The sequence below is a fragment of the Suillus subalutaceus genome (assembly GCF_016647625.1).
Source record: "Suillus subalutaceus strain FC151 chromosome Unknown DFJ58scaffold_25, whole genome shotgun sequence".
Taxonomy (NCBI): domain Eukaryota; kingdom Fungi; phylum Basidiomycota; class Agaricomycetes; order Boletales; family Suillaceae; genus Suillus; species Suillus subalutaceus.
Genome location: NW_024540274.1, coordinates 99,896 through 124,286, shown reverse-complemented (window position 1 = coordinate 124,286; position 24,391 = coordinate 99,896). Strand labels below are relative to the sequence as shown.

The window sequence follows — 24,391 nt, the reverse complement described above, 5'->3', positions numbered from 1 at the left end:
GGGATTTGAGGATTTGAGATCACGGTGGATGACATCAGTAGAATGTAGAGCCTTGAGTGTGCTGCAGGATCTGATAAATGAAATATTGGGCGTGGTCATCTGAGAGGTCTTGCGTTCGGATAACACGGTGCATATCTGTTTCCATCAGCTCCTGGATCACTGTGTGAAAGTTTGAATGACATATTCTGTACACACGGTGCACTTCTTTGAAAATATCTAGAGAGGGAGGCTTGATAATGTCCGAAATTGAAATGATCTTCAAAGTTCTGACTGAGCACGTAAATATGACGCATGGGACATGGGCTCACACTCTCGCTTACGCCAGCTTCACTGAGGAATTTGAGGAGTTGTAGTCCGCAAGCAGAAGATGGAATGATCGAAGGGTGCGATCTTCTTGATGGCAACCTTGCGGCCACTGGGCCGGTGAACAGCTGAACAGCTGAACAGACTCGGACGATACCATATGCGCCCTCGCCTACGACACGAGAACCTGATACTGAGTACCTACTGAGAGACATATTTTGTTAAATCGGATATATAAAGAACATGAATCACCTATAGTCGCCTCCAGTTTGTGGGCGGAAGAGATGCAACAACTTGATACGGCGGTGTCTTAAGAAGTGATAATCCTGCTCGAATGTGAAAACTGACGTTCAGACACAAAGCTCTAGGACAGAGAGATGCGATCTTACAAACATGATCCTAGTCCAGGAAGACTGCACATCCGAATATTGCAGAGATGAAAGAGTTGGCGGTCTAATTGATTCAAATCGACGATCACGTTAACAGCTACTGATACAAAGTGAGAAGACCTACGTTCATGATCTTCCAAGGACTGACGCATATTCTGACACGGACGGTGACCAATGACCCACAACGATGTTGATGTAACTGTCGAGCCCCGCTACTGAATAGAAATCCGAGAAGAAGTACGTGAGGCCTACCGGACACGCATTCAACAACCTGCACAATCGACCATAAGTTTTCAGGCGAAAGTATATGCTAGGTTTGTCTGAAACGTACCGTTATGCTCAGCTGCGATAAGAAAAATGCGAAGGCCGCAAAGAAACACTGCAGGAACATGCGGCAGGAGCTTCGTTGTATTGAGCTCAGGGTAGAGCAAGTCACGAAATTTCCTGCGCTGTGTGTTATCAGCTGTTATACGGTGACAATGTCAAGAATAGAAAGGAGAGCTGGACTTACAATGCCCACGATGCACGATTTAGAACTGCCTACTGAAAGTTAAGAGGTTGAGAACGGCAGAGTATCACCTACAAAAGGAACATGTCATCAGCCTCCTCCATAGGTGATAGTAAAACAGACGGATATTGTAATGATCTCAGAGAGCTATGCATCAACTTACATCGTGCTCATCAGGTTTTACTGCAAGATGACGCTTAAATTAGTTAACTCGGCCTGCACGCGTCAAGAGTGTCGCCAATGATCTCTTGCAGAGCTGTAGGGCTCAGAGTACTAAACGTCGAAGTCAAATTGTAGAAAAATGTGAATTTGCATTCAGCTCATGAAATACGGATGTGCCTGACCACTCCACGATGTTTATCACTGAAGTTGACGTTAGGCTCGAAGCGTTCCTCCACGAAGGTACTAGTCGAAAACCAAAAGAACACAAACACTTTGACCATGTTCGGCGAGAAAGTGGAGGAGGGATTATGTCGCCGTTGACGGGGGGCGCAGCATGACCGGGCACTTGTATTGTAAGTCCGAATCGGAGAACTGCTAACTCTCGGAACAAGATCAAATCACACCTCGAGAAAATGGATCGTATTTTTGCCGGCATATCATCACAATCCCTGATGACGGAAGTAAAACTGTTGATCTACCTATGAAACAAGAGGGACCACAAGCACTGCGGTTTAATTGAGTGAGCTGAAAGGTCGAACGAGGTCATCGCTTTGTACACATTCAAAAAGTCACTGCCCACGGTTGAAAGGACTCATGATCGATCAGCAATAATCGATCAATTGGGGAGGAAAACTGAAGTCGAATCAATAGAAGCAACCTCAGCAAACAACAAAAGGCATGCAACATCACTCACCATGTCCGTCTCGCACAATAGAATGTTAGTCCCACTGGTCGCACAAGCTACATGCGAAGTATCAACACACGCATCACGGGACGCAGTGGCAGACACAGCCCCTTACCGGTAGTATACCCACATACGCGAATGCAGGATGTGAAGTGACGGGTGTAGTAGGTTGGGAAGACACCATGTTGGAGCTAACATTCCGTCAAGGATTTCGGTCCGGCCTATTATGAGATTGGTTAGTGGGTATTTTTGATGGGTCTTTCTCTTGGAGGGTGGGTGGCAGATGAGTGAAGGGAATAGAGGAGGGGATGGAAGGGATGTACGTGATAATACCTGAAGACCACCGAGTTTGGGAAAGGCGTGTGGACGAAAAGATGATACTATGTGGAGTGTATTAGTACTCTTGCCCTCGTTCATCCATCAAAAACGAGAAAGGAAAACGTGGGAGGGCAAAAGAGCAAGTTGAAAGTTGAACGAAAGGACAGACTGTTCCTGAGCATGCAAGGGTCTGGCTACAGTGCCTAAAATAATAAGGTTGAATTACCTTATTTGTACATTGTGAAACTCAGGTTCTGGTCTTTCCAACGTCATCTCAAAGCCCGACCTCAAGTGTTTTTGGCCATGCATTCGACCCCCAAACTGTTGCCTTTCTTAATGTTTCCTCCACCTGCCATAACACCCTCGATAATACCCCCGTGGCAATCAGACTCGTATAGCATCGTTCGGCTGTTCTGTGCAGCGCACTATGTAATACATTGGATCCTACATTTTGCCTTAGCCTTGTGCTATGAGATTGAGTACTACGTCTCGAACAACCTATGATGAGAGTAACATGTTCGATCTGCATCATGGTACACTTTGAGACTCACAACACGTCACCCAACTGACATTAGCCTGTCGCTTTCACTTTTGACTGACCTTGACATTGCTCTCCCGCTAATCCTAGTTTAGCCGCCTCAGCGCTTAGTGCAAACCACACAAGCGCCCCATACTACCCTCAACAACACATGGAAACACACGTGTAGCATTACCTGAACCCTCGACCCTTTCCTCTCCCTCTCACCCGAACTTCATCCACAATTCCCATATCCCCACCACCTTCTTCTTCTACCACTCATTCTGTCTACCACCCAGCCCATCCTCAATCTTCGTCGTTTTGCTTTATTGCACTATCATGCCCGGTAGCTTAGAAGGCCGATATATTAGACTTGAAGGCGAGTCACTCCATACCACCTTCGTATCTGTTTGGTTATCCTCGCTCTCTATTTCCAGTCATCAGTGGAAAAAATCTCAAAGTCCCTTCCGAGCGCATTCTCGCAGGAATCTACGTATCTGTCGATCTCAAGTCGGGCAGGCGCTGGAAATCAGCCATCGGTGTCTTATCATCCGATGAATCTATAACGTGGCGCGATACTGCGAACTTGTACGCGTTCATCGAGACTTTCCGACGCAAGTCAAGGACTGATCTTTTGTTTGTAGATCGTTAGATGCGTCGCCTATGTTATCAGTGGAGATCATGGCTTCCTTCGAGCTCGATCGCATGCTGGGTAATGGAGAGGTTGTTGGAAAGGTTGAAATATCATGGGATGCGCTGCTCGATCATGGAAATGAGCCTTTCGGTGAGTAACCTTCTTCTCACTCATGCACATATACTCACATCTCATAGACATCACCTTCCCGTCTGTTCGTGGCGTTCACCCTTCCCTCACACTGAAGGCCACGGTTCTACGTAATTGCGACAATCAGGACAGCGTCCTGTTTGACGTGAGTGACATCAGCTTCTGCGATGTTGGCTTTTGTTGACGGAATACTGCTGTAGTCCATCGTTGAATGTCAGATTGCTCAAAACACGGATGCGGGCCATGAACGATTTGCCACATACGTGACAAGCAAGACGGTCTCTCACCTGAACGATGCTGTAAAGCATTTTCAGTTGGTCCTGGACCAATGTCCGGTCGGCCATCCTCACCAGGGCAGCGGCTCTCACCAACCTCGCGTGGGCCCGCCTTGAAGGCTACATTCGAAAGGATTTTCAAGACATCGACTCTATCATTTCTCTCTTCCGCGAAGCCCTTGCATTGCGTCCGCAGGGCCACCCCGATCATCCATTATCCATATATCACCTTCTTAAAGCGTTGATCTGGCGCTACAGCAAGGAGCGCACCGCCGTCTATATCCAGGAATGCGCGCAACTGTCCTGCAAGCTATTGCCCTCCTGTCCGGAGGGCACCTACCTTCGTAGCATTGCGGCAGGGGCAAATGGCGTCGATTATGTGATCCGCGCATGCAACAATCTTCCAATAGACGTATCTGATGAAGGCATCCACCTTTGTCGAGTCGTACTCGAGCTCTGCCCTCTGGGCAACAAACATCGTCCGAAAGCACTCAACAAGCTTGCGCAGGCAGTTGAAGCACGCTTTCACCAGCGTGGCACCATTGATGATCTAGCAGAGAGCATACAACATCGTCGTGAAGCTGTTTCTCTGTGCCCCGAGGGACATCCTGAACGCGACACCTACCTGAATAACTTGGCCCACTCACTCTATTACCGTTTCAATCACCAAGGCAATTTAAATGACGTCAATGAGGCCATCTCTTTGTATGAAGAAACACTGCGCCTGCGCCCTGTTGGGCATAAATCTCGTGATAACTCATTGATCAGCCTAGGAGACGCCCTCCGCGTCCGTTTCAACCAATGCGATGATGTTAACGACATCATCAGATCCATCAGCGTCCAGCGCGAGGCACTGACGTTGTGCCCGCCTGGGAATTCATATCATGATATCATGCTTAATAACCTTGCCCTCGCGCTCAAAACCAGATATATGAAATTGGATGCCAGCGAGGATCTCGACGAGGCCATCAACATCTACCGGGATTCACTTCAGTTAACGCCGCATGGCCATCCACGTCGCCATACAGCTCTTAACAATTTGAGCTCGGCGCTCTGTTCTCGTTTCACGCAAACTCGGAAGAATGAAGATATCGAGGAGGCCATTGGACTCTGCCAAGAGTCGTTGGAGGCTTTGCCTTCACTGCACCCGGGTAGATATTTCAGCTACATGCGGCTGAAGAATGCCTATGTGTTTCGTTACCGAGTGCAACACAACCCCGCCGATTTGTCGCTCGCTGTAGAGAACTTCAGACTGGCGTCGAGGCATCCTACTCAAGGCTTTCCGCGTCGAATTGAAACAGCTCTGCGCTGGGTTCACACGGCTGAAAATTATCAACACGACTCTTCCCTCGAAGCATACCAAACATGTTTGGAGCTTTTGGACAACCATGTGATGACGCGGTCGTCGGTTACCTCACGGCGCGAGGCTGCAACCGCTTTTCGCAGCTCCCAATCATTGCCAGTAGATGCAGCCTCCTGTACCATTCGTCGTGATGATCTGCGACGAGCAGTTGAACTTGTGGAGCAGGGTCGTGGTCAGCAGTGGTCGCTGGCCTCTCAACTCAGGACTCCGCTGGAAGACCTGAACTCTGCAAATGCGGAACTAGCTCACAAACTTGCAGAGATCAGCAAGCGCCTGTCCGATGCTCAGGGTTCGGTCGGCAGTGCTGACCGAGCTGCTGCTGATCTAGCAGTGATACATTACAGGAGACTTCAAGAGCAGTGGGGAGCAGTGGTAGCTGAGATCCGTAATCTTAAAGGTTTCTCGCGGTTCCTGCTCCCGCCTTCATATGAAGACTTGCAAGCGGCAGCACGCCACGGCCCAGTCATCATCCTCAGTTGCGAGTCAATACTTGTGCAGCGCCATCGTTGTCCCGACGTCAGGAGAGCCACATCACGTTCAATTCCCGCGCGTCACTCTCACACATCTGGAGAAGCTCAAGAGTGACTTTGCCAGGGAGATACGACTTGCATCTTTTATGCGTCCAGAGGAGACGAGGAAGGAATTGCAAGTCCTCTTGCGGACAGTGTGGGACGAGATCATGCTCCCCATCGTCATCGCCCTCCAGCGTGATCTCAGAGTAACCAGCGGCTCTCGAATCTGGCTGTGTCCAACTGCAACATTCACTTCCATTCCTCTCCATGCAGCTCACCCCTTTCGAACGAAAGCAGACGGACGGCGTGAACTATGCCTGGAGGACGTCTACATCTGTTCTTACACGCCGACACTTTCAGCTCTGATAAGATCTAGGCAGATGATGAAGAAACGTGCGACTCCGTCATTCGTTGTAATCGGACAAAGTTCACCGGGTGCGGGGCAAGGCAAGGCTCTCTTGACTGTTGACAGCGAGCTTGAGCTCGTCCGCAAGCTCGTCCCTGCGACGGCCAACACCACCACTCTCTCCGGTGATGATGCCACTCGAGCAGGTGCACTCAATGCTTTGCAACGCAACGCCTGGGTGCACCTCGCGTGTCATGGAAAGCAGGACCGCGAGCAGCCTTACTATTCATGTTTTGCCATGAGAGACAAACCTCTGACGCTGCTGGACATCATGGAGAAGGACATTCCTCACGCTGAGTTCGCATTCTTGTCAGCGTGCCATACCGCTGTTGGGGATGAGAAGACACCCGACGAAGTCATCCACCTCGCAGCTGGACTCCAATTTTCGGGGTTCAAGAGCGTCATTGGCACACTGTGGGTGGTCGACGACGCTGTCGCGAAACATGTTGTCGAAGCTTTCTACAAGAACATGGTCAAGGGTTTGGAGGATGGTGATATGATGGACTGTACGAAGGCGGCCTGGGCACTCAACCGGGCCACGTGCGCCGTGAAGACGAAAGTACCGCTCGAGCAGAGGATGGTTTTCATACATATCGGTGTGTAGTTCTATGTCGCATTGCTTTGATATGGTACAGTTCTTCAAGTTATTCTCTTTCGTCTATGCTGTACTTAAAGTTGTAGGAATTACCAGTTTACCCTTTGTATTGCACTCCCGTGCTCCAGCCATCTTGTTTTCGCTTTCGTAGTAATGCGGTATCTTCTAGAGTCTTCAACAAAGTCATTCGTTGCTCGATGACAATTTGTGTATTGGAATGTTGGCGACATCGTTTTCTGCTGACTCTGGGACGAGTTGACCTTCTAAGCATCGTCCAAGTCGTTCTGGAATCTGGGCACCTTATTCTCAATTACGCGCCCCGGATCTCTTCATATGTCATGAATGCGGTATACCATGCATCCATTCATACTCACACAGGCTTCAAGTTCCGTCGAGTTGTCGCTATCGCCATGACTGTGTGTAGGCACCCATAGTCCCAAATATGATCACATAGATTGATATTGGGTGACGCGGCGACAAAAACGTGTAATAAATACAAGATCCGTGTGATGAACTGCTGATTGTGAAGAGATGCACCAAAACATCGAATGACTGGACAGTAAAGCGGTACGACTACCGGTTAGAAGGCACCAAAGAACATATTTTGCACATTTTCTATCCCCCAATTCAATTTGACGCTCAACACAGTATCACATGTGGATCCTCTGGTTTATGGACAACGAGTGTTGGCGATCGCGTGTTTGTGTTTAGGTGATTGGGACAGGGCAGAAGAACATGATCTCTTCGTAGAGGAGCTCTTTGAGTTGTTCCCGGCTGATACCGTCCTTGTGTACTGCCGAATACGATTAATATACATGCGCGCTTGTCAAGCCCAGTACTTACGGTCAAATTCGAAGAACTCCGGGTCGAGCGGTGGTGCAACTGGTTCGTCATCGATATCGTGCTGGATCATATGTAAGCTTGTGCACTCGAGGAACAGGAAGTACACATACATGTGCTTCAAGATATGGGTGAGCCAAAGCCTTTTCGATTGTTATGTATCTCTTAGGGTCAAAAGTCTAGAGAGGGTTGAGCTACCACTCAAAAAGATGAGAAGATCGTGACTTACGAGAGTCTTCGTCAGGAAGTCTACAGCGAAGGATTCGCGTTGGGGAAGATTTGCGCAAATGGCCGGCGTTGGCGGAAAGGAAGAGTTCGAATATAATCTCGCGATTTGTACATGGTCATATTAATGGCGTAAAACTCGTCCAGCGCTGGTGTGCCGAGAACATCCAAGATTCAAGTGAGCTGGTGGTAATCTTGCGCGTGACAGTTTCAGATCACCTGACTTATCATGTGTCCTGTCACACCGTGTCCTCTTGCCCTTGTGAAAACACTCATGGATGATGGAACCAACTGTATTGTTTCACCTGTGGATCAAGTACCTCTTGACTTTCGAGGATGAACCTGTTGGTGATCACCTTTCCGGCGTCATCTCAAAACCAGGTCGAGTGTGTGGGTTTTGTTTTCGACCCCAGTCTCACAAACTGTTGCCTATGATGTTAAATGTTTCCACGACACTCTCACGATCATCCTTCCACCTGCCACAACACCCTCAATAATCCTTCCCCCATGGCATCAGACTCGTATAGCATGGTTCAGTTTTGCAAATCGCTTTTACCGGACTATTATGAAATACGTTGGATCCTACATTTTGCCTTAGCCTTGTGCTACTAGATCGAGTACTACGTCTACATTGAGAGCAACATGTTCGATCTGCATCACATCACACTCTGAGACTCGCAACATGTCCTTCAACTGACATTGTCGTGTCTTTCATGTTTGACTGACAACTATTGACATTGCTCTCCCGCTAATGCTAGCCGCCTCAGCGCTTAATGCAACCATATAAGCGCCCCAGACTAGACAATAACATGGAAATACACGTGCAGCGCGACTTCAACCCTTCCTCTCCCTCTCACCTGAACTTCATCCACAGTTCCCATATCCCCACCACCGTCTTCTTCTACCACACATTCCGTCCACTGGCCACCCAGCCCATCCTCAATTCTTGTCTTTTTCTTTCATCACACTATCATGCCCGGTACATTAGAAGGCCGATATATCAGGCTTGAAGGTCAGTCACTCCATACCACTTTCGCATATGTTTGTTGTTCCTCACGCTCTATCAATAGTTATCAGTGGAAAAAATGTTAAAGTCCCTTCCGAGCGCATTCCCGCAGGCATCTACGTATCCGTCAATCTCGAGTCGGGCAGGCGCTGGAAATCAGCCATCGGAGTCTTATCATCTGACGAATCTATAACGTGGCGCGATACTGCGAACTTGTACATGTTCATGGAGACTTTCCGACGCAACTCGAGGACTGATCTTTTGTTTCTAGATCGTTAGATGCTTCGCCTACGTTATCAGTGGAGATCAGGGCTTCCTTCGAGCTCGATCAGATGCTGGGCAATGGAGAACTTGTTGGAGAACTTGAAATGTCATGGGATGCACTGCTCGATCATGGAAATGAGCCTTTCGGTGAGTAACCTGTTTCCCACTCATGCGCGTATACTCACATCTCGTAGACATATCCTTCCCGTCCGTTCGTGGTGTTCACCCTTCCCTCATACTAAAGGCTACGGTTCTACATAATTGCGACAATCAGGACAGCGCACTGCTTGACGTGAGTGATGTCAGACTGTTGTTCGCTTTTGTTGACGGAACACCTGTTGTAGTTCATCGTTGAATGTCAGATTACTCAAGACACGGATGCGGGTCATGAACGATTTGCCGCATACGTCACAAGCGAGACGGTCTCTCACCTGAACGATGCTGTAAAGCATTTTCAGTTGGTCCTGGACCAATGTCCGGTCGGCCATCCTCACCAGGCAGCGGCTCTCACCAACCTCGCGTGGGTCCGCCTTCAAGGCTACATTCGAAAGGACCTTCAAGACATCGACTGTATCACTTCTCTCTTCCGCAAGACCCTTGCATTGCGTCCGCAGGGCCACCCCGATCATCCATTATCCATCTATCACCTTCTTAAAGCGTTGATCTGGCGCTACCGCAAGGAGAACTTCACCGCCGCCTATATTCAGGAATCGGCACAACTGTCGTGCAAGCTATTGCCCCTCTGTCCAGAGGACACCTACCTTCATAACATTGCAACAGGGGCAAATGGCGTCGATTATGTGATCCACGCATGCAACAATCTTCCAATAGACGCATCCGATGAAGGTATCTACCTTTGTCGAGTCGTACTCGAGCTCTGCCCTCTGGTAAATGAACACCGTTCAAAAGCACTCTACAAGCTTTCACGGGCTCTCAGCGCACATTTTGAACAACGCGGCACCATCGATGATCTGGCAGAGAGCATACGGCATAGTCGTGAAGCCGTTTCTCTGTGCCCCGAGGGACATTCTGAACGCGAGACCTACCTGAATGACTTGGCCTACTCACTCCAGTCCCGCTTTGATCACCAGGGCAGCTCAGATGACCTCAATGAGGCTATCTCTTTGTATGAAGAAGCGTTGCGCCCGCGCCCTGTTGAGCACAAATTTTGTGATTTCTCACTGGACAACCTAGGAGATGCCCTACACACCCGTTTCAACCAATGCGGTGATGTTAACGACATCATCAGATCCATCAGCCTCCGGCGCGAGGTACTGACATTGCGCCCGCCTGGGAATCTATATCGTGATTACACACTTAACAACCTTGCCGGCACGCTCCAAACCAGATATGAGAAATCGGATGCCAGCGAAGATCTCGACGAGGCCATCGAGCTCTACCGGGATTCACTTCAGTTAAGGCCGCATGGCCATCCACGTCGCCATACAGCTCTTTACAATTTGAGCTCGGCGCTCTGTTCTCGATTCACGCAAACTCGGAAGAATGAAGATATCGAGGAGGCCATTCGACTCTGCCAAGAGTCATTGGAGGCTTTGCCTTCACTGCACCCAAGTAGATATTTCAGCTACGGGTGGCTGCAACAAGCCTATTTGTCTCGTTACCGAGTGCAACACAACTCTACTGACTTGTCACTTGCTGTAGAGAACTTCAGACTGGCATCACAGCATCCCACTCAAGGACTCCCGGCACGCATTGGAGGGGCTATAGAATGGGCTCGCCAAGCAGAAGTTTATCAACACGACTCTGCCCTCGAGGCATACCAAACGTGCTTGGAGCTTTTGGACAACCATCTAATGATGCGGTCAACGATTATCTCACGGCGCGAAGCTGCAGCCGCTTTTCGCAGTGCACAATCACTGCCCGTAGATGCAGCCTCATGTGCCGTACGTCGGGACGATCTGAGACATGCAGTTGAACTCGTGGAGCAGGGTCGTGGCCAGCAGTGGTCACTGGCCTCCCGACTTAGGACACCACTTGAAGACCTCCAGTCCACGAGTCTCCAGCTAGCTCGCAAGCTCTCAGAGCTTAGCAAGAGTCTTTCCGATGCTCAAGGTTCCGCAATCAATGCAGATCGAGTTGCTGCTGATCAGGCAGCAATCCAATACAGGAGACTTACGGAGCAATGGAGAGCTGCGGTAGCTGAGATCCGTAATCTTCAAGGTTTCTCGCGGTTCTTGCTCCCGCCTTCATACGAAGACTTGCAAGCGGCAGCGCGTCATGGTCCAGTCATCATCCTCCTTGCCAGCCAATACTCGTGCAGCGCCATCGTTGTCCCCACGTCAGGAGAGTCCACACAACGTTCAATTCCCGCGCATCACTCTCACACATCTGGAGAAGCTCAAGAATGACTTTGCCAGGGAGATACGACTTGCATCTTTTATGCGACCAAAGGAAACGAGGAAGGAATTGCAAGTCCTCTTGCGGACAGTATGGAATGAGATCATACTGCCCATTGTCATCGTCCTCCAGCGCGATCTCAGAGTGACAAGTGGCTCTCGAATCTGGTTGTGTCCAACTGCAACCTTTACTTCCATCCCACTCCATGCAGCTCACCCCTTTCAAACGAAAGCAGACGGACGGCGTGAACTATGTCTGGAGGACGTCTATATCTGTTCTTACACGCCGACACTTTCAGCTCTGATAAGATCTAGGCAGATGATGAAGAAACGTGCGACTCCGTCATTTGTTGTAATTGGGCAAAGTTCCCCGGGTGCGGGGCAAGGCAAGGCTCTCTTGACTGTTGACAGTGAGCTTGAGCTCGTCCGCAAACTCGTCCCCACGACTGCCAACCCCACCACTCTTTCCGGCGACGACGCCACGCGAGCAGGTGCACTCGACGCTTTGCAATGCAACACCTGGGTGCATCTCGCTTGTCATGGGAAGCAGGACCGTGAGCAGCCTTACTATTCACGTTTCGCCATGAAAGACAAACCTCTGACGCTGCTCGACATTATGGAGAAAGACATTCCTCACGCTGAGTTTGCATTCTTGTCGGCGTGTCATACCGCTGTTGGCGATGTGAAGACACCCGACGAAGTCATCCACCTCGCAGCTGGACTCCAGTTTTCAGGGTTCAAGAGCGTCATTGGCACGTTGTGGGTGGTCGACGACGCTGTCGCGAAACATGTTGTCGAAGCTTTCTACAAGAACATGGTCAAGGATTTGGAGGATGGTGAGATGATGGACTGTACGAAGGCGGCCTGGGCACTCAACCGTGCTACAAATGCCGTGAAGACGAAAGTTCCGCTTGAGCAGCGGATGGTTTTCATACATATTGGTGTGTAGTTCTATATCGCATTGCTTCGATATCGTACATTTCTACAAGTTATTCTCTTTCGTCCATGCTGTACTTAAAGTTGTAGGAATTACCGCATTAGCCTCTGTGTCTCACCCGTGCTTTAGCCGTCTTGTTTTCGCTTTCGCAGTAATGCTGTCTATTCTAGAGTCTTCAACAAAGTCATTCGTTTCTCGATGACAACGTGTGTAGTCGAACGTTCGTGACATCATTGTCCGCTGACTCTGCTCGGCCACGAGTTGACCTTCTAATCACCGTTTGAGTGCTTCTGGGATCTGTGTACCTTATTCTCAATCAAGCGCCCCGTTTGCTATCTTCATATAACATCAGGCCCCAAGTTCCGTCGAGTTGTCGCTATCACACGCGGTAACTATGTCTGTAGGCGCCTATAGCCCCCAAAAATTGCATAGATCGAATATTGGGTGACGCGGCGACAAAAACGTGTAATAACTACAAGATCCGTGTGATGAACTGCTGATTGTGAAAAGATACACCAAAACATCGAATGAGTACTGTCCACAGCAAAGCGGTACGACTACCAGTCAGAAGGTACCAAAGAACATTTTTCGTACATTTTTCTATCCCCTAATTCAATTTGACGCTCAGCACAATATTACATGTGGATCCCCTGGTTCATGGACAACAAGTGTTGGCGATCATTTGTTTAGGTGATTGGGGCGGGACAGAAGGACATGATCTCTTCGTAGAGGAGCTCTTTGAGCTGTTCCCGGCTGATATCGTCCTTGTGTACTGCCGAATACGATGAATATATATGCGCGCTTCTTAAGCCCGAGTACTTACGGTCAAATTCGAAGAACTCCGGGTCGAGCGGTGGTGCAACTGGTTCGTCATCGGGATCGTGCTGAATCACAGGTAAGCTTGTGCGCTCGAGGAGCAAGAAGTAAACATACATATGCTTCAAGATATGGGTGAGCCAAAGCCTCTTCAACTGTTATGCGTTTCTTGGGATCAAATGTCTAAGAGAAGCTTAAGCTACCACACAAATAGATGAGAAGATCGTGACTTACGAGAGTCTTCGTCAGGAAATCTACAGCCAAAGGATTGGCGTTGGGGAAGATTTGCGCAAATGGCCGGCGTTTGCGGAACGGAAGAGCTCGGATATAATCTCGCGATCTGCGTGTGGTAATGGCGTAAAACTCGTCCAGCGTTGGTGTGCCGAGAACATCCAAGATTAAAGTGAGTTGGTGGTGGTAATCTCTACCAGGGAACAGAGGCTTTCCGGAAAGCATCTCGGCCAAGATGCACCCGACAGACCAGACGTCGATAGCTTTAGTATATTGTTTGAACGTCAGCATGATCTCAGGGGCTCGGTACCACCGTGTAGCGACATATTCGGTCATAAACCCGGTTTCCGTCCCTGATGGTTCGGCAGTCTTTACTGATCTTGCCAGCCCAAAGTCGCAGACCTTGAGATCACAGTTTGCGTTAAGAAGGAGATTTGAGGGTTTGAGATCACGGTGGATGACATCAGCAGAATGTAGAGCCTTGAGTGCGCGCAGGGTCTGATAAATGAAATATTGAGCGTGGTCATCTGAGAGGTCTTGCGTTCGGATAACACGGTGCATATCTGTTTCCATCAGCTCCTGGATCACTGTGTGAAAGTTTGAATGACATGTGTGTTATATGACGTATTTCGTACGCACGATAGACTTCTTTGAAAGCGTCTAGAGAGGGAGGCTTGATGATGTCCAAAATTGAAATGATCTTCAAGGTTCTGAGTGAGCACGTAAATATGATGAATGGGAGACGTGCTCACATTCTCGCTTACGCCAGCTTCACTGAGGAATTTGAGAAGTTTTAGTTCTCGGAGTGTCCGTAAGCAGAACATGGAATGATCGAAGGGTGCGATCTTCTTGATGGCAACCTTGCGGCCACTGGGCCGGTGAACAGCTGAACAGACGATACCATATGCGCCCTCGCCTACGACATCGAGAACCTGATACTGAGTACCTATTGAGACATATTTTGTTAAATTAGATAAATGAAGAGCAAGGGTCTGGACACACCGACGTTAAATCTAACTTTCCTGGGTGCAGGTGGTGCTTGGGATGTCGCACCGTGTTTTGATTTTGAGGGTGCTGGAGCCACAGCTGGAGCCTGTTGAGCGTTTTCAGGCATCTAGATGGGTAAATGGGAGAAGGAGGGAACGTAGAGGAGTGGGGAACAAGAGAAAGACCTATAAGCGAGGCACAAAGTATAATCTTGTGTCGTGTAGAAGGTGTGTCCAAGTTTAGCGGTGAATAATAGGAAATAACAATGATTCGTGCAAAATGAATACAATAAGTTCTTGGGTTCCGATTGCCACCAAGACAACCAAGTTTGTTGTCAACTGCTACTTACGACATTTGCTATAGCGATAGCAGCAACCTCGTGCTCGACGGCCTGAGGCAGTCTGATAACAGTCTGCTCCTTCAAAGTGGGTTCGGCTTTCAAACAGGCTACGACGCTCAGTCCGACTACAAATCACTTTCAAAGGCCTCTTCCAGGTTTTTTTCGCCAAAATGAATTAGCTTCTGGTGTTCAATTGTCTATGATGGGTGCTGCGGATGCGAGGACACGCAATGTCTTGACTCGGATAACCACAAATGGGCCGCTGCGGATACGATGATTGATGTGGATTCAAGGTCACCTAGGTTTCGAGGCAGATTAGACTAAGCTCGTGACTATTCTAGGGTCCCAAGTGCGCTGTTTAAGCTATCGAGGTTGCCACTCGTGGGCTAATTGGTCTCGAGCCTAAGAGTATCGACAGTAAGTACTCCGAGTCGTTGTCCTGATCAACACGTGTTCACTGTTAACAGGATCGAGGCCTGGATATTGCCAATCTGTCTAGTTCTTCGTCCTTATATGAGCTTCCTGCGGAGATTATCCTTTTAATTAACTGGTAAATCGTTCAAGGACGGGGGCGGCGATGTGCGATCATAGCATAAATATGTATTCAAGCGACGTCATGCATATAACATGTCGACAGTTCATGATGAAATGTAGTCCACCCTAAATCCGACAACTGCACATATCCTACCGCCGTGAGCGCTTGAGCGTTGACAGTGGGCTGGCCTTACAAACCATTCACCACACACCAATGCGTGCCCAGAATATGTCTTCTTTCAAACGTTTACTCCACATACGATCCTCTCAAGTAGCATCATCAGCGTAACCTTCTTTGTCGGTAGCAGAAGAGTCCTTCGTACTCGAACTTAGCCAATAGGCCTGCTCCTCAGGCTCTTCATTCATGTTTTCATCAATCTCACTCTCATCTCTCTTCAGATGACCCTCATCTGTTCAGCACAATTTTCTCAAAAGGATACGTCATGGCATGGGCATCCAGTGGTGTGACTGGTGTCGGCCAATCCCCTCCAGCTCTCGCAAGGTTCACTTGTCCGCTACCACTGAACTTCATTGTCCCTCGTGGTATTGGCGTAAGGAACATCTCGTTTGTAAATCTCATTGTTGAGAAACAACTTGCCAAATCCTCTTCCGGTGCACAATCAAGCACAATCAAGCATCGTGATCCCCAGCTTAATCTGATACAGCAAGTTAACGCAATGATTTCCAGCGGGCTTGTGTTCTAATTCAAAAATAATTCACGTGGGCTTGGACCACCCCGCTATGAATAACGCGGCCTATCTAGATACTGACAAGATTTCTACACCGTCAAGAATTTGCCAATGCTACTTCGGTATGTCTGCTGCACCACTCCCCTTTAAGCGAACATTCATTGATGAGAATCTGTAGCCTCCATTCATTCCCAGTTCCGAACAAGTTTCTGAAGAGGCTAGGTTCTTGATTGAACACTTGTGGGACTTGCTGAAAGGTTGGTTCACCGATGCCCTAGTGAAGACACACAAGCTCATTGACTCGCTCAGGAACAAAGGTACACAATCATTCATCGAGTATCCAATCGGATTACCTGATCCCGGGCTTAATTTGAACAAGGTCATTGAACTCCGTCGTCGGGCCGCTCTTGTGTTCTATCCCCTGACCATCCTGATCGATCCTCGTCCCTGAACGACCTCAGCATTAGCCTTCAAGACAGATTCAAGTAGCTGGGTATTTTGGCTGACCTAGATGAGGTCATTCAATTCCATCGAGCTGCATTGGCGCTCTGTCTCCCAGGCCATTCTGGTAGATTCTTGTCTCAACGACCTTGCCGTCAGCCCTTGAGTCAGAGTTGAGTAGCATGGCGTCCTAGTTCACCTGGATGAGGCCAGCAAGCTCCGTTGAGCTGCGTTGGCACTTTGTTCTCCCATCCAATCTCATCGATCCTTGCCCCTGAACAACCTTGCCATCGCCCTTCAGGTCAGGTTCGAGTAGCGGGGCGTCCAAGCTGACCTGGATGATGCCATCGAGCTCCATCGAGATGCACTGGCGTTCCGCTCTCTTGGCTATCTTAATCGATTCTCGTCTCTGCATGGCCTTGCCATCAGCCTTCGAGCAGCGAAGTATCCAGGCTAGATAAGGCCGTGGAGCCCTGGAGGACGAGAACGGAGAGCCCTGCGTAGGGGAGCTGGTGAGCCGGCTCTCGATCGACTCGGAGCATTGGGTGCACTAGCACGATGAGATATCGGCGAAGAGACGCGTGAAGGCAAGGGAGCTGGAGAGACCACACGAGAACGTGGGCGCGGAGGTGGCGATGTGGCACGGAACGCGGATGACTCTCTTACTGTAACTGATGCTTCCGACTTCTTTCAGAACAATGATAATGCTACGGCTATCGGGGAAAAGCCCTACCAGGGTGAACTTTTATAGCTCGAGGGCTATCAATGTGAAATTGCGGCACGCTTGGTCGAAATCGCCAAGAACAAGTTGAAGCATCACAAACTTGAAAATCCTATACCCTTCCTGGCGCTGGGTGAAACTTGCGCCTTCGACTTTCGAGCTGTCTTTGGTCAACACGCACTGGCAGTTGACAGCTTGCCACTTCAAGCTTTGAATAACGCCGTAGATGGACATGATGATTGAGATTAGTTATTGGGGAGGCAAGAGGAGAATACGAGAAGTAAGTTGGTCTAATCTGATTGTAATATCATCTATATGCGCGTTCCTCAGGGTAATACGGGCTTGGCATTCTGCTGTCCCGGGCACCACACGCGCTCCTATTGTAACCCTGTCTCGCCAACTCGTAACCAGTCATGTGACTACCACTCTGGAACTTTCATCGCAAAAGGAGATGTTCCGCTCGTTTCCGCCCACCAAGAACAGCACCAAAGTGGCGACGCGCGTGCAGTAAATACTTAAAGACAAAAAGTAAATCACATTATGCAGTACATAGATGAATGCGAAGCAAATCACGAACCTAATCACGTGTATTAGACGCCTTGATCCGACAGCAAATGAGAACGAGCCAAATCATCGAAATGCGCACGTCATCATGGGAAAATTGTCAATCGAGTGATGAAGACTGGGTGCAGACACCGACAAAAAGACTCCAACTGGATGATGCTGAGCAGCGGTAAACCAAGCCCTAGATAATCCGCGATACTCAAACAACCTCCGAAACAGAAAGGAGGAGACGACAGACACACCATTGGCATCATCAGCTAAGACTCTAAGTATTTGCTGATCGGTTACAACAAGAGAAACGGGGAGGAACGAGTGCGAGAGGAGAGCTCACAGCGGACGACGAAGACCCAGCCATTGCAACAGATCGAAAGTAAGCAACAAGTCCCTCAAAGCAAGAGTCACAGAGGTTAACTTCAAGGACTGCAATACGAGCCCCTCAAAACAGGACTGAGCGTGAGAAGTCGTATACATATAAACCAAAATGAGCGGGAGATCGTGAGGCGGAGGAAAAAAATCCACATACCTGTACCCTGAGACGGGTCCAGGAGGGTCCGGAACCCTTTATTACTTGTTGACCCCATCACTCCATCACCTCGCTTTCAACGTTCGGAGTCAAGCAGACTTCATCGGTGTTGATAACTTGGTCGGAACACTCAGCAGTCGATTAAGATACAGATCACAACTGCCGATCATCATCTATCTTGCTGCGGTCGATCCTAGTCGATCACTTAAACATATCACTTGCCCTCTTGGAACGTTCACCCTCTATTTGCTTTATGACAAACTCTACCAATGTTGGAAAACAGAAGAAGGCCTTGCTCATCGCAGTCCAATCTGTGCATAAAAAAGGCTTCCTTCCTTTGCAGCATGCTCACGAGGGACGCTGAATCGCTCAAACGCCTCCTTAACGGTGAGGTCGTACCGTCTCTTGGACCTGGATTATTCTTCTGAATCTGGATCTTCATTACGATGTTCACAGATAAATTCAATTACCCTAAAGCGAATGTTGTCTTGATGAAGAATGATGTGAAGGTCCCAAAAGATCTCTGGCCCTCACGGGACAACATAGTAAGGACACTCAATGACTAAAGCTCGCCGAAGTGACTAAATTACCGTTTGGCAGCTCAAGGAAATCACTCAATTAGTTACAAGTGCATCCGCAAATGACTATTGTTTCTTTTATTGTAAGTGAGAAGTGTCTCGTCAGTTCGCAAGTAATCAGAATGGAATGGACAAGATACCGGTCACGGAGACCAAGTAACTTGCAAGCACAACACGGAAACAGATGGAATGGACGAAGGCTCTCGTATGTTGACATTAGGACGAGATTTCGTGTCGAGACCAAGGATACTTCGTAAGCACTCCGCCCTTTCATTCCTTGAAATGTCTGACTCATTTTTGTATGATCATCAATCAGCAGTCGTCAAACCAACAACCTCTACCGTGTGACCGTGCGGGGAATCCTTCGCTGATGTTAAATAGCATTCTTACAACTGATCCCCAGTTTGATGTGAACGAGGTCATTGAACACCGTCAGGCTGCCCTTACGTTCTATCCCCCCTGACCATCCTGGTCGATCCTCAGCCCTGAACGATCTTGGCATTAGCCTTCGAGACAGATTCAGGCAGCTGGGTCTTTTTAGCTGACCTGGATGAAGCTATTCAGTTCCATCGAGATGCATTGGTGCTCTGTCCTCCAGGCCATTCTGGTAGATTCTCGTCTCTCAACAACCTTGCCGTCAGCCTCCGAGTCAGAGTCGAGCAGCGTGGCGTCCTAGCTGACCTGGACGAGGCCATCGACCTCCATCGAGCTGCATTGGCACTTCGTTCTCCTGTCCATTCTCATCGGTCCCTTGCCTCTGAATAACCTTGCTATCACCCTTCGGGTCAGATTCGAGCAGCAGGGCGTCCTAGCTGACCTGGATGAGGCACATTGAGCTCCATCGAGATGCACTGGCGCTCCGCGCTCTTGGCCATCTTAATCGATTCTCGTCTCTGAACAGCCTTGCCATCAGCCTTCGAGTCAGAGATTCGAACAGCGGGGTGTCCAGGCTGACCTGGATAAGGCCATCGAGCTCCATCGAGCTGCGTTGGCACTCTGTCCCCCCTGGCCATTCTCGGCGACCATCATCTCTCCAAGACTTTGCTATCAGGCCTTCGAATCAGGATTCGAGTGCAGGGCGTCTTGGCTGACCTTTCGAGGCGATTGAGCTCCAATGAGCTGCGTTGGCACTGTACCTACCCCCCCCCCCCCCCTCACCATTTGTGATCGGTTCCTCATCTCTGAATGGGGGGACCTTGCCCATCAAGCCTTTCGTCCACAGATCCAAGGGAGTGGGAAGAGCCGCACGCGAACTGGACCTAGATCAAGGCATTGAGCATCACACGAGGGCTGCACTGCTGCAACTGCCCCCACGCATTCTCATCGAATCCCTTGTTTCTCAACAGCTTTTCCATCAGCCTTCAAACTCAGATTCGGGAGCAGCGGAGTGTCCAGGGCTGGAGCCTGGATTGAGGGCCATCGGAGCTGCCCAGCGGAGGCTGCACTAGCGCTGCTATCCCGGCTGTTCATTGTGATCCACTCGTCCTGGTCTGAAATGGAGCTTGCCATCTGCCTTCGAGACAGGATTTTAAGCAGCAGGGCATCTTGGATGGACTTGAATGAGGCCATCGAACTCCAGCGAGCTGCACTGGCGCTCTATCCTCCTGCCATCGTGATCCCTCATGGCTGAGTGACCTTGCCATCAGCCTTCGAGATAGATTCAAGCAGCGGGTCATCTTGGATGACCTGGACGAGGCCATCGAGCTCCAGCGAGCTGCATTGGCGCTCTCCTCCCAGACATTCTGATTCCATGTCTCTCAACAACCTTGCCAATAGTTCAGGATAGATTCCAGCAGCGGGGCATCCCGTCTGACCTAGAGGAGGCCATTGAGCTTCACCGAGTTGCACTGGAGCTCCGTCCCACGGGCCACTCCGAGCGTTCTTCGTCTTTCAACAACCTTGCCAACAGCCTTCGAGACAGATTCCAGCAGTGGGGTACCCTTCCTGACCTGGAGGAGGCTATTCAGTTCCATCGAGCTGCACTGGCGCTCTGTCCCCCGAGCCATTCTGATCGATCCATGTTTCTCAACAACCTTGCCATCAGCCTTCGCGTCAGATTAGAGCAACGGGGCATCCTGTCTGACCTAGAGGAGGTCATTGAACATCACAGAACTGCGCTGGCGCTCCGTCCCATAGGTCATCCAGACCGGGCCACATCTCTCAACAACCTTGCCAACAGCCTTCGGGACAGATTTCGAGAATTGGGGTGTCCTGGCTGATTTGGATGAGGCCATTAAGCTCTATCGAGCTGCACTGGCACTCTTGTCCTCCTAGCCATTTCGGCCGAGCCCTCGTCTCTCAACAACCTTGCTATCAGCATTCGAGATCGATTCGAACAGCGAGGTGCCTTTTCTGATTTGAATGAATCCATTGAGCTCCATCGTGCTGCCCTGGCGCTCTTCCCCCCCTGACCATCTTGATCGACCCATGTCCCTAAACAATCTGGCCAACAGCCTTCAAATAAGTTTCAGTGGAGAGGGCGTCGTGTCTGCCTTGGATGAGGCCATTGAGCTCCATCGAGCTGCACTGGCTCTCCGTCCGTGGGTCATCCAGACCGACCCTCTTCCCTCAACAACCTCGGTCTCAGCCTTCAAGATAGATTCAAGCAGCGGGGTGTCCTGTCTGACGTGGACGAGGCTATTGAGTTCCATCGGGCTGCATTGGAGCTTTGTTCTCCCGATCATGCTGACCGATCCGGGTATCTTAGCAACCTTGCCATTAGCCTGCGAGACAGGTTCGACCAGCAGGGTCTATCATCAGACTTAGACGAGGCCTTTAGTTGTTATTTGCAACTCCCTCAAGTATCTCATGAGTCTCTCGTGGCGATCTTCATGCTGCGAAGACATGGGCCGCTTTCGCAGAGGAGCTACAGCATGGCTCTGCATTGGTCGCATATCAGACCGTACTGAAATTCCTGGATCAGCATCTCGCTATCTTGTCGTCTTCTTCACGCCTTTTCGATGTCGTCAGGGAGGCAACTTCGTCCCTTGCTATAGATGCTTTCTCGTGCAGTATACGTCATGGTGCTTTGATGACTGCTGTCGAATTGGTGAGCAAGGCCGTGCAGTTTTCTGGACCCATTTGGCACAGTTTCGCATACCGCTCGATGAAATTTCTGCCTCAGGTGCTGCTGGCGAAGCTTTAGCGGACGAGTTCAAGCAAATCAGCTTTCGTCTTCGTAAACATTAGACACATCTACCGAAGACCAGTTCCCACAAGTCCAACAACTGACTATGCAATGGGATGATGTCGTCTCACGCATTCGCACAGTGCTGTCTGACTTCTCCCAATTTCTCCTCCCCCCTCTGTTCTCTGACCTTCGGAGGGCGGCAGAAAATGGCCCAGTCATATTGTTAATGCAAGCAAATACAGTTGTGATGCTCTAATTGTCATCAGTAGCCAAGATCCCGTCCATGTTCCACTCGATATCGGACGAACCGAAGTCTCCGAGTTGTCATCAGAGTTCCAGTCCCTCGCAGAGCGTGTTGGTTCTTCCCATCATCAACTTGAATTACCCAAGATTGTCGGCATCCTACGGAAGCTTTGGTTTCGTATCGTTAGTCCCATAGTTTCAAGCTCTTAGGGGTCTTATTCAGCCCGGCTCACGCATCTGGTGGTGCCCCCACCGCTGAATTCACGCTACGTCCTCTACACGCTGCAGGACCCTACAAGAGGAAAAGTCATAATTTGTCTCATTCTTCTATATATCCTCCTACACCCCAACCTTGTCGGCACTCATCCGCGCAAGACCGCGGGTGTTTCTCGAGATGTGTCCCCGCAACATTTTGTTGCCATTGGCCAGGCCAACCCGGACAAGGGAAGGGACTCCGATGTGTCGCTCCCGAGTTAGCTGTTGTCGCTGAGCGTGTCGCGCCCATCGCGTCCTTTACACCGCTCGCGGACAGCGATGCAACAGTCCAGGGAGCACTTGATGCATTAGACCGAAATCAATGGCTTCACTTGGCCTGTCATGGGGTGCCAAATCGACAGCAACCATTTGAGTCTTCATTTGCGATGCGTGACGGACCTTTGATGATCAAAGACATCATCCGGTCTCACTGGCGGGATCCAGAATTTGCATTCTTATCAGCCTGCCACACTACCGTGGGGTGATAAGTCGAGCCTCGATGAGGCGATCCATCTCGCTGCAGCAATGCAGTTCTCCGGATTCGCAGTGTGATAGGCTCCATGTGGTCTGTCGACGACGAGGTTGCACGCCAGGTTGTGTCTGCTTTCTATGACAACCTGGTTGATGGTTCGGGGAGGTTGGATTGCACACGTGCTGCGGTATCATTGCACAAGGCTATGAAGACGTTGCGCAATAAGATTCCCCTGGAACAGCAGATCGTGTTCATTCACATCGGTGCCTAGCTTCTTGAGACTTGTTCGCCATATTTTGGGTGTATTCTCTGTAAGTAATATCATACCCTATCGGCATACTACACGCTCATACTGCATCTAGATATCGTTCGCTCTCTGAATCATTCATGCAGATGAATGACTTTTACGGATACTTGGACATTGGCGTTTACAGTACACACTCACAATTCGTTAGTAGTCGTTCTCGACTGCATTCCAAGCCAAACGCTACCGAAGTCGAAGTCGATGGTCCCAGCACATAACTTTCCTGCGTCACATCTCATTCATCTGCTTTCGCTCGCATTGTCCTGTTGCTCTCAGTATTCATTCATCTGCTTTCGTTTGCATTGGCCTGTTGCTTTTATTCGCTGGTTATTCCACCGCTTAGTTAATATTGATTGTGGAAGTTGATTCCCGACTTCACGCGCGCACGAAGTGGGGAAGGTTACTATCACCTGATTCGGAATGCACAATCGATGGGTAATGCACAATGCACTTCAGAGCTCACAACTCAACACCTATTTCATTCGGAACAGCTGTAGAACAAGTATTAGCATATTCTCAATAAACCTACCAATTCAAAATTTTAAAATCGACGTTGTGGAGCCTTCCCAAGATGAAACATTGCACAAGTGTACCTACAATGAGTGATTTTTGGACACTAAAATGAAGATCCACCCAGATCCCATTAACCTATCAACATAGAAACTTCAACATATATAAAATACACCCATTCTGAATCTACCCCAGGTGTTTCTATGTCAATAGACCGACAGCGCAGCGTGCTATTCACGATTCATGAGTGCAGCGTGACAGTCAGGCTAAATCAGGAAATCACACTGTCGGCTTGGTTGAGTCTCCGCTTTGTTGCATTTGGCAGAATCGGTGGCGTTGTCAAACGGTGTGGCTTTGAGCGCTGTCGGACTTTAGATACTCTTGTGTATTGGCGTGTATTGGCCGTGGTGCCGCGCGTGACATAGCGTGACGAAATTGTGCATTTCTATTGTGTTTTCGACATCTCAACTTCCGCTGCTGCCGCTGCAACAAGCTCGCAACAAAATAAAAAAATTCTTGTTGGGCCTAATGCGCAGAGACCTAAGGTATACACTACAGTAGATCCGATACGAATATGTGTTGTTTTTGTGTTGCTATTCAGCAATGA

The 24,391-nt window shown here is 49.5% G+C and overlaps 7 protein-coding genes across 7 annotated transcripts; 5 read left to right on the top strand and 2 right to left on the bottom strand.

Moving 5' to 3' along the window:
• Positions 1 to 2,943: 2,943 nt before the first annotated feature.
• Positions 2,944 to 7,017, top strand: DFJ58DRAFT_743901 (CHAT domain-containing protein). The gene is made up of 7 exons (XM_041387282.1): positions 2,944 to 3,261; positions 3,320 to 3,470; positions 3,527 to 3,666; positions 3,714 to 3,811; positions 3,867 to 3,996; positions 4,025 to 5,820; positions 5,879 to 7,017. Exons 1-7 carry the CDS (start codon positions 3,222 to 3,224, stop codon positions 6,824 to 6,826), a joined length of 3,303 nt encoding a protein of 1,100 aa, XP_041246531.1. The 5' UTR covers positions 2,944 to 3,221; the 3' UTR covers positions 6,827 to 7,017.
• A 258-nt stretch (positions 7,018 to 7,275) lies between these two features.
• Positions 7,276 to 7,999, bottom strand: DFJ58DRAFT_774820 (mitogen-activated protein kinase; the record flags this gene model as incomplete). The annotated part of the gene is made up of 4 exons (XM_041389399.1): positions 7,276 to 7,610; positions 7,661 to 7,721; positions 7,771 to 7,819; positions 7,911 to 7,999. The coding sequence occupies 4 exons, from the start codon at positions 7,997 to 7,999 to the stop codon at positions 7,525 to 7,527; spliced, it is 285 nt and encodes a 94-aa protein (XP_041246530.1). The 3' UTR covers positions 7,276 to 7,524.
• A 651-nt stretch (positions 8,000 to 8,650) lies between these two features.
• DFJ58DRAFT_912452 (CHAT domain-containing protein) lies at positions 8,651 to 12,647 on the top strand. The gene is made up of 6 exons (XM_041395273.1): positions 8,651 to 8,894; positions 8,953 to 9,103; positions 9,160 to 9,299; positions 9,347 to 9,444; positions 9,497 to 11,393; positions 11,434 to 12,647. The coding sequence occupies exons 1-6, from the start codon at positions 8,855 to 8,857 to the stop codon at positions 12,456 to 12,458; spliced, it is 3,351 nt and encodes a 1,116-aa protein (XP_041246529.1). The 5' UTR covers positions 8,651 to 8,854; the 3' UTR covers positions 12,459 to 12,647.
• A 192-nt stretch (positions 12,648 to 12,839) lies between these two features.
• Positions 12,840 to 14,792, bottom strand: DFJ58DRAFT_905176 (kinase-like domain-containing protein). Its single transcript, XM_041394942.1, has 7 exons — positions 14,496 to 14,792; positions 14,246 to 14,439; positions 14,133 to 14,193; positions 13,497 to 14,080; positions 13,380 to 13,445; positions 13,270 to 13,330; positions 12,840 to 13,218 (listed from the first exon to the last, which is right to left on the bottom strand). The coding sequence occupies exons 1-7, from the start codon at positions 14,605 to 14,607 to the stop codon at positions 13,133 to 13,135; spliced, it is 1,164 nt and encodes a 387-aa protein (XP_041246528.1). The 5' UTR covers positions 14,608 to 14,792; the 3' UTR covers positions 12,840 to 13,132.
• Positions 14,793 to 15,797: 1,005 nt separating this feature from the next.
• On the top strand, positions 15,798 to 16,584 carry DFJ58DRAFT_869771 (uncharacterized protein; the record flags this gene model as incomplete). Its single annotated transcript, XM_041394280.1, has 3 exons — positions 15,798 to 15,993; positions 16,146 to 16,165; positions 16,222 to 16,584. 3 exons carry the CDS (start codon positions 15,798 to 15,800, stop codon positions 16,492 to 16,494), a joined length of 489 nt encoding a protein of 162 aa, XP_041246527.1. The 3' UTR covers positions 16,495 to 16,584.
• A 2,052-nt stretch (positions 16,585 to 18,636) lies between these two features.
• DFJ58DRAFT_869767 (uncharacterized protein) lies at positions 18,637 to 19,934 on the top strand (the record flags this gene model as incomplete). The annotated part of the gene is made up of 4 exons (XM_041394279.1): positions 18,637 to 18,679; positions 18,749 to 18,837; positions 18,893 to 18,953; positions 19,376 to 19,934. 4 exons carry the CDS (start codon positions 18,637 to 18,639, stop codon positions 19,633 to 19,635), a joined length of 453 nt encoding a protein of 150 aa, XP_041246526.1. The 3' UTR covers positions 19,636 to 19,934.
• Positions 19,935 to 20,365: 431 nt separating this feature from the next.
• On the top strand, positions 20,366 to 23,492 carry DFJ58DRAFT_912450 (uncharacterized protein; the record flags this gene model as incomplete). Its single annotated transcript, XM_041395272.1, has 12 exons — positions 20,366 to 20,482; positions 20,652 to 20,963; positions 21,007 to 21,134; positions 21,324 to 21,604; positions 21,684 to 21,919; positions 22,080 to 22,222; positions 22,267 to 22,426; positions 22,532 to 22,625; positions 22,673 to 22,979; positions 23,022 to 23,135; positions 23,242 to 23,281; positions 23,364 to 23,492. The coding sequence occupies 12 exons, from the start codon at positions 20,366 to 20,368 to the stop codon at positions 23,490 to 23,492; spliced, it is 2,061 nt and encodes a 686-aa protein (XP_041246525.1).
• Between the last annotated feature and the right edge of the window lie 899 nt (positions 23,493 to 24,391).